At 43.9% G+C, this 12,695-nt stretch overlaps 1 protein-coding gene across 7 annotated transcripts in view; it reads right to left on the bottom strand.

Annotated features, from left to right (window-relative positions):
* The window catches only part of AHCYL2 (adenosylhomocysteinase like 2), a 171,156-nt gene that overhangs the window by 24,034 nt on the left and 134,427 nt on the right, over window positions 1-12,695 (bottom strand). For all 7 annotated transcript variants that reach the window (XM_042842250.2, XM_065552113.1, XM_065552131.1 and 4 more), the window contains 4 exons: window positions 11,979-12,122; window positions 10,218-10,318; window positions 8,547-8,649; window positions 7,331-7,425 (listed from right to left, as the gene is read on the bottom strand). In XM_042842250.2, the coding sequence (XP_042698184.2) occupies window positions 7,331-7,425; window positions 8,547-8,649; window positions 10,218-10,318; window positions 11,979-12,122 (443 nt within the window). The remainder of the gene's footprint in view (window positions 1-7,330; window positions 7,426-8,546; window positions 8,650-10,217; window positions 10,319-11,978; window positions 12,123-12,695) is intronic.

Here is a 12,695-nt window from a genome sequence, read left to right as displayed (position 1 = left end):
TGCTCCAACTGCGAACGGTGAGGCCAACTAATGACAAATGTAATAATAATTTTATATTGGGAAACCCATCATGTTTCACATAGGCCACTGAACAGCCTTTAGTCAGTAATTTTTAGTCACAACCTTCCCAGGTTGGATTTGAACTTGGAACCTAGAAATATAAGGCTCCCTCGCAGATCACCAGTCCCCTGAACCGTCCAGTTCCTCCTAATGAACCCCTTTACCAAAGGAGATAAAAGCCACACTATAAAAGACATTCCTTACGGAATGTGCTCCTCATGGTGGAAAGTTAATAGCCAAACTTATTGCTTTATTAAAACAATTAAAATGAGCAGATCTGCGTATGCTGGTTCTATATTAAATACAAGTGAAGTGCTCTCTGAAAAATTAACGCCTTACTAAGAACCATAATTCAGCCTAGAATCCTAGAAATTAGAGAAGGAAAATGATCTCAAGCTTTCTAATCCAGTGAGCTATGGCTCCCTTGGGGACCCACAAAAGGAGTTTTTTTAATTGATATGCCCATTTTTGTTTTTTTTAATTAAGAAACAAATAAAATAAGCTCAACAATCACCTGTTTTACCCATGGGTCTGCGTCTTATGCTGCAGCTGTTGTGGTGCCGGCAGCCTCTCTGTGCCCTCCACTCCTACAGGGGGCTTCCAACAGGGAGACTTGCTGCTGTGGGAAGCATTCAGCAGGAAGTTTCCTGTCTGAAAGCCCCCTGTTGGAGAAGAGCGCGAAGAGATACTAAGCCCTGGTCTACACTAGGGGGAGGGATCGATCTAAGTTACACAACTTCAGCTACGTGAATAACGTCGCTGAAGTCGACGTACTTAGATCGACTTACCGCGGTGTCTTCACTGCAGTGAGTCAACTGCTGCCGCTCCCCCATCGACTCCACCTGCGCCTCTCGCGGCGCTGGAGTACAGGAGTTGACAGGAGAGCGCTCTGGGGTCGATTTATCATGTCTAGACTAGACGCGATAAATCGATCTCCACTGGATCGATCGCTGCCCACCGATCTGGCGGATAGTGTAGACATACCCTAAGACAGTGCTGCCTACGGCACCAGCCAACAGGGGAATGGGGCGGGGCAGAGGAAAAGGCAGGTGCATTTTACTTTACAACAGGACAGTTTTTACTGAGTGCTAAGTCTACATATAGCAAATGTGGGGCTGAAGATTATGATGATTTTAATTCAGTTAAGCAGAAAAGGAAGAAAAGTAGACAATACGATGATAGGTACAGGATGTTTAGATTTTCTTGTCTTGTGGCCAGGGCCAGTTGATAGAACAAGCTCAGAAGGATCAATATTTTGCACTGCAGCTGGATGAATCCACAGACACAGCAAACATGGCTCAGCTTCTGTGTCATGTGAGATTTATCAAAGCAGGTGCAATAATGGAAGAACTTTTATTTAACAGGCCCATGCCTGTCACTAAAAGCTTAGGCTGTGTCCAAACACGTCAAAAATCCATATTTTCAAATTATAGTTTTAAAAATACTGATAAGATTATATAATTAAATAAAAGATGTAGTTGAATAAAGATGCAAAACTGTCCAAACTCTAGTGACCTTCTTGAAACTAGTGTCCTGAACTCTTCTAGCTTCCGGAGTTGGTTTAAAAAAAAAAAAAAAAAAGGTATCTGCTGGTGGGGAGCCACTAAATTTTAAAATATCTGTAGAGAAGCCATGGTACTGAAAAGTTTGGAAGCACAGTTCTAAGTCACCCTTTGCCAGTGTTATATAAACTCAACGTAAGGTAGCACATGAAAATGTAGTTACTAGGCAGTTACTAAGTCCATGTAATCAATAATAAAGATGTAGCACAGGCTACAATAAACTACTAGGGTGAATGTCCAGATACTCCTTGATACTAGTTCATTTTATTTTTAGGGTTTTCTGTGGCATACAATAGCATCTGCAAGATGGATCAAGGATTTTCAGCCAAAAATTTTATCTAACACAATGTGATTATAATCATTGCCTGCTGTCACGACCGGGACATGGGTGGTGTGACCTAGTGGTCAAAGTAGGAGTCAGGCTGGGTCTGACTCCAGGAGATCAGAGTGGAAATAGAGTCAAGAGACAGGCAGGATCAGGTTACCAGGAGATCAGAAGAAGGAAACAAACGTGAGAGCAGAACCACAGATCAATAACCAAAGGCAGGTCAGCACAGGATACCAGGAAGTGAAGCCAGGGGAGCAGGAAACACAAGGCACACAATCCAGAACAACATGGATCCCAATTGCACGGACAACTTCCTGTTCCTGTGCTGGGTTTAAATAGGTGCTGTGGACCAATTGGAGCTCCCCCAGTCATCTCCCAGGGCTGTGTCTGAGCTCAGCTCTTATTCTGACAACAGTTAGCAGGTCCCTGGGTGGCAGGCTGGACCCTGCTAGTGCCCAAAAGTCCTAAGGACCAGGATTCAAGACCCACGGTCCCTGATGTGCAGTGACTGAAGACCCACAGAAAGGATTAGAAAAAGCCACCTAATAGAGATTCTCAAGTGGTAGATCCCTCTTTTCGGTCCCCTTCCAAATACCCTGGCCCCAATCCTCACTACTTCCAATTACATCCTCTCAGCTAATCCTAACGTGCACCAAAAGGATGGAGAGCTCTGGGCTGGTATGTTGGGGTGTCTAAGGGATCCATTATGTTCCACTAGCACACAGCACCCCTCTACTCTGTGTGCTCCACATTACATACAGCATGCCAATCACTGTCATCTCTGCATCCCAACAGCCAGGCAATAAAGAGCACTTCAGCACATTCTGACCAGAAAATTCTGCTTTGCTTGAGTCTCAAGAGATGCAGGTGTCTAGTCCCTTCTGTGATACTACCGGGTGGACTATACCTGGCTGGAATATAGAGCCATGACCATCCTAAAGGGTATTCAGGCAAGAGCCTTTTATTCCCAGGTTTATACTGCACAGGATTTCACAAGGTTCCCTCCCCCCGCACTGGGATCTAGTTAAAAGGCTGGAAAAAAATCACTACAGACAAAATTTTCACCTCCTTAACTCCTCCACTCCCCTTGGCTAGCTCCAGGTAGGTAGGCTGAAGTGACATCCCCAGCACAGCACATAAATTATCACACCAGAGCAGGAGACAGCGACCAGATCCCAGAAGGAACTCAAAGCAGGTTTCAATGAACAGCAGATGATGTGCTGAGGGCCTGAAAGCCTGGCTCCTGGCACCCTCTACTGGCTCTGGGGCGTGCTCAGCTGTTTACTGGTGCTCCTCTATACAGAATCAAATAATTGCTAAACACGGCTCTGTTCTTTTTAGCTCCATTCCAAACACAAAATTCACTCCCAGCTTTTACAGACACACCACACAATGGAATATCAGACGAGTACTTGGCAATATCCATCTAAGTTTTCCTTCTGTGATAACATGGCTTGCGGTGTGTGTATTGAACCACAGTGCTGCCATCATTAGTTGTTTATATAATCATATAATTATATGTTTGATTTGGAAATGCAAAGTGCTGATTATTATTGGAGCCCATTCCCATAATCTCCCTCTCTCCCTTGATGATGAGCTCCTCAGAGCAGGGACCAACTGTTCCTTTCTGAATGTTTGGAAAGAGTAGCACATTGTCAGTGCTTCACAAAATATTAAATAATAATCAACACCATCTCCTTTTCCTCTTCCAAGTGCTTTACAAGAAAACAAACTCCTGTGTGAACAGATATAATCTCCATTCTACATATGGGGGAAACCGAGGCACTGAGCGGTTAAATAATTGCCAAATCGACACCGAGTGGTGTCAATGCGCAGATCAGAACTAAGGAGTTCCTGACTCTCAGACCTGTGCTCAGATTACACCTTTCATTTAAAATCTAGAGATCTAATGGAATGAGGCAATTGACATGAGAGTGAAATACTAGAGATAAGACCCACTCTCCACTCTTGATTTCTTTCAAGCTACCCATATTTCACTAGGGGCACACACAACTACTGAATCTCTTGGTTTCATTAATCCTCATTTACTTGATAGGGCAGAGAGTCCTCTTGTGAAAATGCATAAACGGGGCAGAATTCTGGGTTTTAGCAAGTTTCTCCTTCCTAGGAGAGTATAAGGTAAGAGGACATTGAGCCTAGAGAATGAGTCCCTGAAATGCCTCAACAGATGGCCACCTTCAGACAGCAGAACCTACGCGAAGTGCTCTAAGAGCTAGATCCACCACATGCTGATTTTCCTTTAGTTCCTCACACATCATCTTTATTTTGTTTCATTAGAATCCTTCCTAGTTATCCTTTTAGCAAACCAATCTTCACCTGCATGACCACGCCAGGGATGTTTTTTCATGCAAATCAACCTTTTTGAACATTAGCCCCATCTTGCCTTTTTGCTGCTACTTGCAGTCAACGCCAGACTTTTTGTTAGTCCAGAGTGTTTGTACAGCTGCACTGTATCAATCCCCTCCTGATTTTAGTGCGCTCAGCTTGGCTCAGAGAACTCTGAGGGGCCAAAACACGGCAACAGAAACATCTCTGCATCTTCACTCTGCACTCTCTTCCAAAGGGACATTTATATCCTCTGGCACAGACAATTGCTGTGTCCACTATCCCAGCAGAGATCTAATCCATCGCCTACGTAGAAATACCTTCTCCTTTGATTTGCATTTTATGCCTCCAACAATGCAAACCTGGAATCCTGTTAGTCTCTCATTGCAGCTGCTTGTCAGACTATAAGGTTCTTTTTAAAATAGTAATTCCCAAATCTCCCCCAGATCAATTTGCCGTACCCTTTCTATTTAGCAGCTATTTCCCCTTCACATGTCTGTCCCCAGATGACTTATTTCACTTTGCTTCATGCACAGAACAGAGTTGGTGCACTCTTGACTGGAGATTGTGAACAGCAGTGTCCACGGGTCTACGCTGACACAGGGCAGCATCTCATCCTTCCATCTGAGGACATATAAGGAGGGGCAGACCCACTGCCACTCCAATTCCTTTGCAACCGCGAAGCCGAAGACTGCTGCAGAAGGGAAGGAGGATGGGAGGTGGAGCGCCCGAAGGGACAAAACATCTCGAAGAACTCAAGTTACTGTGCAGGTAAGTAACCTCTCCTCCTGCTCCACTGTAGGAGACTCCCAAGAAGTATCTGAATGTGGAGGTGGGTGCTGAGGAGATAAATCCAAGATAGTTTGGAGGACATCATCACCAAAGGTAGTGTCAGCCCTGGAAGCAGGTAAGATTATGTAGTGCTTGGCATAAGTGTGAATGAAAGGCCATGTTGCAGTCCCATTATGGGATGCAAGGTCTCCCAAGAGTCAGCACTATAAAGTGACCTACCCCTCTTTCTAGAGTTTGGTAGATGAGAGGGACTTTGTCCTTCTGGAGGACTTTATCTCTGGAACTACCTAGAAGGCTCTGGAAGCCACCGGAACAGCCTGAGAGACTGAGGTCGACGTACGGTGGGGGAGGAGGAAGCAGACCCCATTGGAGCTAGGGAGTGTTCTACTAAGAGGAGCTTCAACCTAGCCTCTCTATCTTTATGAGACCTGCCTTTGAACCCCAGGCAGATTTAAGCTTTGACAGGATGTGTCTTGGAGACAACTAGAATGCCTGTCACTATGGGGAAATGGCAGGTCTGGCAGGACTTGAACCGTGGGGTTTTAGGCATAACACAGGGAAATGGCGAAAGCACTAATGCAAAAAGTTTGTAGGAGGGGACCCCCCCCCCCCCATGAACAAGCTGTGCTAAAACTAAGAAAAAATTAACTAGAAATTAATAACTAAGTAAATAAAATAAAAAATAAATGATAAAAGGTAAGGAAAGCGGGAAGTTGTAAACAGCGGACATCACAACAGTGTTGTCTCAAGCTGCAGGCAGTCTAGAAGGAACTTGAGGGGCGGGAACTGGGTCTGCCCCTCCCTCTAGGCTCTCACATGGGAGCACAAAGCTCTGCTTTGCTCAAGTGCGGTAACTGCTATTTACAATTTCCAGTCACGAGTGCATGGGCTCATGCATATCCTACGGTGGAGCACCCACAGGGGATATACTTGAAGAAGAATGCTCTGTCGTGTGGACCACCTCAAAGAGCTCTGTAGATCCACAATGCCATCCTCACAAAAAGGAATTCTGAGACGACATCAGCCATCCTAACACATTTCACAGAACCAAGAAGCCGAGTCAAACTATCATAGGACAAACGTGCCAGGTGCAGGAAGGGTTTCAATTTCTCTGACACCACCAACTCAGTGATTGCCGTCGCTACTGATGGGAGCTTATTCCCCAACATACGCCGTTTATCATTTCTTTAATTGAATTTTCCATATGCAGATTTATGGATGAGGGGATGGATTATCTGACTATTCCCCAATCCTTCTAAAGGGGATGGATAAAATAAAGTGAACGGAGGTGTACTTAACAAAAGAAAACTCTAACACATCCCAAATAATTCAATATGAGCAAACTTAAGCAATACAAATACATCACAATATCCACCATCCGTTAGATTGTGACCTCCAAAGCCAAGGACCAGTCTCAAGTGTTGTAGGAATAAAACATTTGAGAACTGAAAACTATTCCATTTGCCAAATTCAGGGTTCTGTGATTGCCTTATGAGCAAAAATGTCACAAGCCATTAAAGCAAGAAGCTACACTTTTTACTGTTTTGCAATCTGATACAATGAGCCCAGCCAGGCTAGTTGTCAAGGTCTCTGGAGTCCTAACCCTGGCTCTGAAATTGAGGCCTTGTCTAAATGGGAAAGTTGCCCTGGTATAACCTAAGGTGTGAATTTAAGATGATCTAGTTAAACTGGTGCGAACTGCTGCGTGGATACTTATTTTGCTTTGAGTGTTTTTTTGCAGTTTAGCTTAAGTCGACTGGGAACAGGTTTAAAAGTTATACTGAAATAAACTGCTCAAACTGAAGTAAGAGCACTTATACAGGGCTTTGCACCAGTTTAACTACATTGGTTTAAAAACTGACTTAAGTAAAACTGGCCTGTATAGACAAGAACTGGACTGGCTCCATGTAAGGTCTCTCGCAAGTGAGTCAACCACCTCCTCCAATTCCCTACTTGTAAGACAGTGATAAGTTAATTCCTTATGTTGTGAGGATCAGTTCATAATTGTAATGCACTTTGAAGATAAGTGCTACGTAGGTGGCAAGTAGTATGATTAGCTGTTGATGAAGAAACACAGAACTTTACATTCAAGGTTTAATAGGGAAAAACATTTTAATAATTCCAAACCTTTTGTGGCCCCTATCCCACCCTTCATCTCTCTAGGCTATAGTTCAGACATCAACCTTTATAACTGCTACAACATGTGCCAGATGTTTGAGATCCTACCATGTTTTAGACCCACCATATTAGGCTGCCATCCTTCGACGTTGACACAGCGATCGATACACCACCAGAAGTCATCTTCAGATTCTCCCTTCCAGGCAAAGACAGGGAACCCTGATAGAGACAGGAAGAAAGTTCAGTACTAATGCAATCTATGAAAGTGTCACCGAAGTGCTCCCCTAGCTTGGCAAAGATGGAATGGTCAAGGTGATGCACTGCTTCCTGTCACCGTGAGAATGCCCATATTGGCAGAATCTGGCTGGATGCAGCGCTCGCTCTAGTGGAGGTCTGGTTCTTGCCTCTTTTAGTTGCGGAGGTGCTGACATGGTACCATGGGCAGCAGGTAGGAGTGAGCCTTACTGGAGAGTGACTGTCTTGAAAGGGCTTTTCAAAAAGTCATAAAGCTAAGAGTTCGGCCCACCCCGCAAGACCTTTTCATTGTTGTTCTAGCCAGTCTTCAAATATACTATCTTGAGTGGGAGGACCCAATTCTTGATTCCTAGCTATAGTACAGAAAGCCATTTGCAGGGACAGTAATATTTACAGCATATGCAATGGTTATTTACATATCAAAAGACTGCCCAGGTAGCATTCTTGTACAGACTGCAGAGGGGGCTAGCAATAGATGATAACAACTGTTAAGTACATTTACACTCCACAGAAGCAAAATTTCTGGCTGTGATTTTCAAAGCAGAGCAGGGGATTGAAATGCATTAAAACTACTAGAAGATGTGTAGTTCAATCCTCTGCACTGCTTTGAAAATCTTAACCTCTAATGTTAAACAAGCCACATTTCTTGCCAAGGCTGCTTAGACCAAAGTTTGATTTCCAGTTTCATTCCTTACATCTCAAATCCACAGAATTTTCTCTCCTTCTGAGAAGCGATATATTTGATTAAATCAATATGAATGGCTAATACTCACCAGCAACCCTGCAAGAACAAAGCAGGGTGAGCAATCCAGCGTTCTAAGTAACTCTAAACAATAAATGAACATATGCAACCTGGCCTCATAACTTACCAGCCTACACACACATGTGAACATACAAGGTGGAAGGGAGATAAATAAAGAAACACTGTAAAGATTTCAAGCTTCTAAAGTTTTATTTTACATTGAAGGGAAAACTATTTGAAAAAGAACATAATACACTTGAGCAGTGTCCTCTTTTAAAGTATTGATAGTTAAAGGCTTACAGGAATCTCTCTAAAGCACGCTGAAGAAGGCAAAACCCCTTACCACTTTCAGCCAGGGCGGCAGCCACTTCATTGAGAGTAGAATAGATGTTGCAGGCAGCCCATCGGCATTGAGCACCCAAGGCACCAAGAGTCTCCATTAGTACCTGGATCAAAGAAAATAAGAGCGGCCATATTGGGCCAGACCAATTTTTCCATCTAGCCCGGTATCCCGTCTTCTGACTGTGGCCAACGCCAGATGCTTCAAAGGAAATGAACAGAACTGGGCAATTACCATGTGATCCATCCCCTGTCATCCAGTCCCAGCCTCAGACGGTAATGAATGATGTTGTTTTCACATGAGTTGCACTGAATTAGAAGGCCTTTGTGCAAATATACTTTTACATGAAGCCAAATATCAAGCTCTGTAATTACCGTGAAACAGATTTCAATAGTCTCACTGTAGTTTCTTTAAACACTGAGAGCTTGTCTACACGGTGCATTAGTCCACATTAGAGGAGTGTAAATTCCAGTGCTCACTATTGTGTTGTGCTAACTGGCTCACTTAGACCCTTGCTGGCATACACGAAGAGTTCCCTCGTGTGCACTACTGAACTTTAGTGCATGCCAGCAGTGGCCACCTGGGCCAGTTAGTTCACAACATGCCAGTGCACCCTGGAATTTAGTGCGGACTAATGCAGCGCTGTGTAGACACGCCCTGACAGAGCAGTCAGTGCTGTATGAAACAGAGACAGACAGACCAGGCATCAGAGAGCCTATCATTTAAAACGAATGAATACAAAAATAAAATAGTAATTCCAATGTGCCGAGTCCATTTCACCCAGAGATAGCAAAGCCCCAAATCCCAATTCCCTGCTCTAGTCATTAGAGCTCATTCCCTACCAGTGAGTCCTGAATCACACAGTACCTTCACCTGCCATAATCACTAGATCCCACTTCCCTCTCGATTTATTCTAAGATTTGGGTTTTTTTCCTTCTTAATCACCATTACTCACAGCTATGGCTCACACACATGCACTGCTCACATCTTAAAAGATGAGATACAGATAGACATACATCCTTATTAAATAGACCTTTTCAGAAGTTGGCAATTCTCCTTTTTAAAAAGCGATTTTGGTGAAATGTGCTGGATTGACATCTCTGGAGACTAAAGTCCTCTTTGTCCCCAAGAGCAGCCGCAGCGCAGACAAAGAGAGTGCAAGATTCCCTGACAGTGCCCCGCCAATGTGCTCCTGCCCCGGAAGGACTGAGAACAGGTTTCAGTCTTCGTGGCCTATCCATTCTTTGGCCTCCCTGCTGAGACTGCCAACAAGGGTATGAATTAGTGCCAATTGTGTTGGTGTTTTTTGGGCTGTGGACTGCCATTGTCTGGGAACTGGACTGAGACCCACTAACCCGTCTCACACCGGTCACTGAACAGCCAACAGTAGGTAGCATTACAGTCACTACCATGCTGGGCCAGACTCAGACAGGGGAGCTATCAGTCACTGGCAGCATATCCCCTCAGCTATCCCCCAAGTCATCCAATCTCTGGGAAATCTATTTTTCTCCAAGCATGGCATTATGTAATGATAACTATTTCAGGGAGACTATTTCCTAGGAATACGTCCTTTGTATATCAATGGAGTCACCCTACAATGGAATTTAAAGAGGCTTCGTGCTGAAATGCCCACTGCAAAGGGAAAAGAACTGAATAAATAAAACAGGGCCTTACGGCAGTCTGTGCAGTTATGTGCGTGCAGCCCACAATCTTGGCCCCAGCCAATGGCTTCTCTCCCTGAGCTCGCTTCCTTAAAGCCATAAGTGCAGGCATCTCTGGAAGGAAAGAAAAATCAATCATTGAAAAGCAAAGAAGAGTCAGCACAAGGAAGCAGCCATCCAGCACCGCTGCCCTACCTTGCCTTAGCATTTAAGATCTACTGTAATAAATCTGTGCAGTATTGCCAACTCCAACCCCTCAAAAGCCAGGAGTCAGGCCCCCCAAATCATGACATTGACTTAAAAATATTAAGATTTTCCGTTTTAGATTCCTTTTACTTGCCTTCCGGTGTTTAAGTCTTTGGGGTGTAGCCTAATTATGTTTTCAAGCTTTTCTCTGCAACCAGAACAGCTAGAAACTTACTGCGCTCTCCCCAGGGGAAGCTGAAATGTTCACATAATCACTTGTCTAAATGAGTTGGGGCTTTAAGAAAATCAAATATCACAAGACTCCTGCTAAAATCCGATAGTTGGCACTCCTGTTATGGCTGTGTACGAATGTCAGGGTTGTTCTTACACCTTCAGCACCCGTCTAGGGAGCTGGGACTTGGATAAGCCCACTCTATTTGTGACTACTCTCATCCTTGCAAACAATCTAGTAATTAGATTTGGTCCCCTTTCACAAGTTGTCTGAATGAATTAGGATTTTTACAACTTTGCCTATTATTTGTGAATTCTTTGATAACCATCTTCTTCTGTTTGTAAGAACGGGTCTTTGAATATTCAATATTTTCTCTATTGTGGGTCACTTAGATCACATGATATGTTTTTTTCTGTTCTCCGATAGGCTAACCAAACTTTTATTAGCAGGAACAGTGCCAGAAGAAATCAGTGGGACAGTGAACCTCCCAAGAAAAGGATGGGGAGCACTTTAAGGAGATGCACAGAGAGGAGATAAGGTAGCCTAAGAAATTTTAGGACACAAATATTTCCCTATTTTGTGTTAGCCACTGGAGCCTCTTGCCTTTTACACCTGGTTGGAGGTGTACCGCGTAGCTCTGTTGTAACAGGGCAAAGAGAAGTTTCAGGTCATCTACTTGAACCCTTAAATATAAAAGGTTATGAGTAGAGCTGGTCAAAAACCAGACTTATTCCCCGCTCTATGGAAAATTACAACAAATATGAAAAAATAGTTTGTCAAAGTTTTCCCATGGAAAAATTAGACTTTTTTGGGGGGAAATATTTTGTCCAAAAACTGAAATATTTTAATTCAGAAACACTTCTGTGGTGTCACATGCTCCTATTCTCTGGGGTTCCTGGTCAGACTCCATTTCCCCATCATGCACTATGGTCTCCCTTTACGGTGAGGCGAGGCAGTTGCATCAAGGGCGTATTGTGGGAGGTAGGTATAGTCTGGCTGGGGAAGCTGGCCCATAGTGGAGGATAAAGACATGAGAAAACACAACTACAACTTCCATGAGGCACCAAGATGGAATATCCAAACTGAAATATTTCTGGGTATGGCTGAAATATTTTGGGTTAAAGCTTTTTTTTTTTTTTGACAAAAGATCAAAATGTTTTGCAGAAAACAGGCACTTCTCTGGGAAAGGTTCCTTTAGTCAAAAACCCAATTTGCTGCTGAACAACATTTTTAACAAGCCCTTGTTATAAGCTCTGCAGGATGGGAAGGTCTGAGGTACTGAGGATTTAAAGTTGTTCAAGTGAGAAGTCCAGATCACAACGACACCAAACTTGAGGAGCTTGCCTCCTTTTTTACCTTGTTCAGCAATTTCAATCTCTCGGCGCCCAAACTCTGCCTGCTTTATGTTTTTCACACAGAAATCGCTGCTGCCTTTGGAGTTCTTCTGTTGCTTGTCCCGGGGGGAGGTCTCATCATCAGAGCTGTCGGTGTATGAGGCAGCTGGAGAATGAGAGAATGGGGACACATCAGGCAGAATAAAATATCCCCGACCCCACCAAGAAGCAAAAGAAGGGAATTTGTGGTGTGGAAGAAGTTAGACAATCTGCAATGGAAAGGGGGACACAGGTTCGAGTTACAGCAAATGTCCAAATACCTGGTCACTTGAGGGTAAAAATACTTCACAATTATGCATCAACTCACAGACATGCCCTAGAATTTGTGTTCTTTCCAGTTTTGAGATGATCAGCTCAACAGCTCAGATACGTTTCTTCTGGGCAACGAGAGATGTTCAGGTGCCACTCCATATCTTTCTTCAACTGAGACCTTTTGCTTCTACTGTTCACAACCTCAGGATCAATCTTCACCCTGAACTGCCCCCCTCCACATTTCCTATCACTACTTCAGCAACATCTTTTCCTTGACTGTGCCAGGCTCCATTCATGCCTTCATCTCCTCTCAGCTTGTCTACTGCAACTCTTATGTCTGTGGCCTCTCTAAGTCCCCTCTCTACATTCTCCACCCACTTAGTCACTGGCCCCTCAGACTGCCTACAAGCCTGCCTATTATGTAGAG

This window comes from Chrysemys picta, chromosome 1 (genome assembly GCF_011386835.1).
Source record: "Chrysemys picta bellii isolate R12L10 chromosome 1, ASM1138683v2, whole genome shotgun sequence".
In the NCBI taxonomy this organism is placed as follows: domain Eukaryota; kingdom Metazoa; phylum Chordata; order Testudines; family Emydidae; genus Chrysemys; species Chrysemys picta.
Note: the sequence above shows the minus strand (reverse complement) of the source record. Positions and strands in the feature narration are given on the sequence as shown.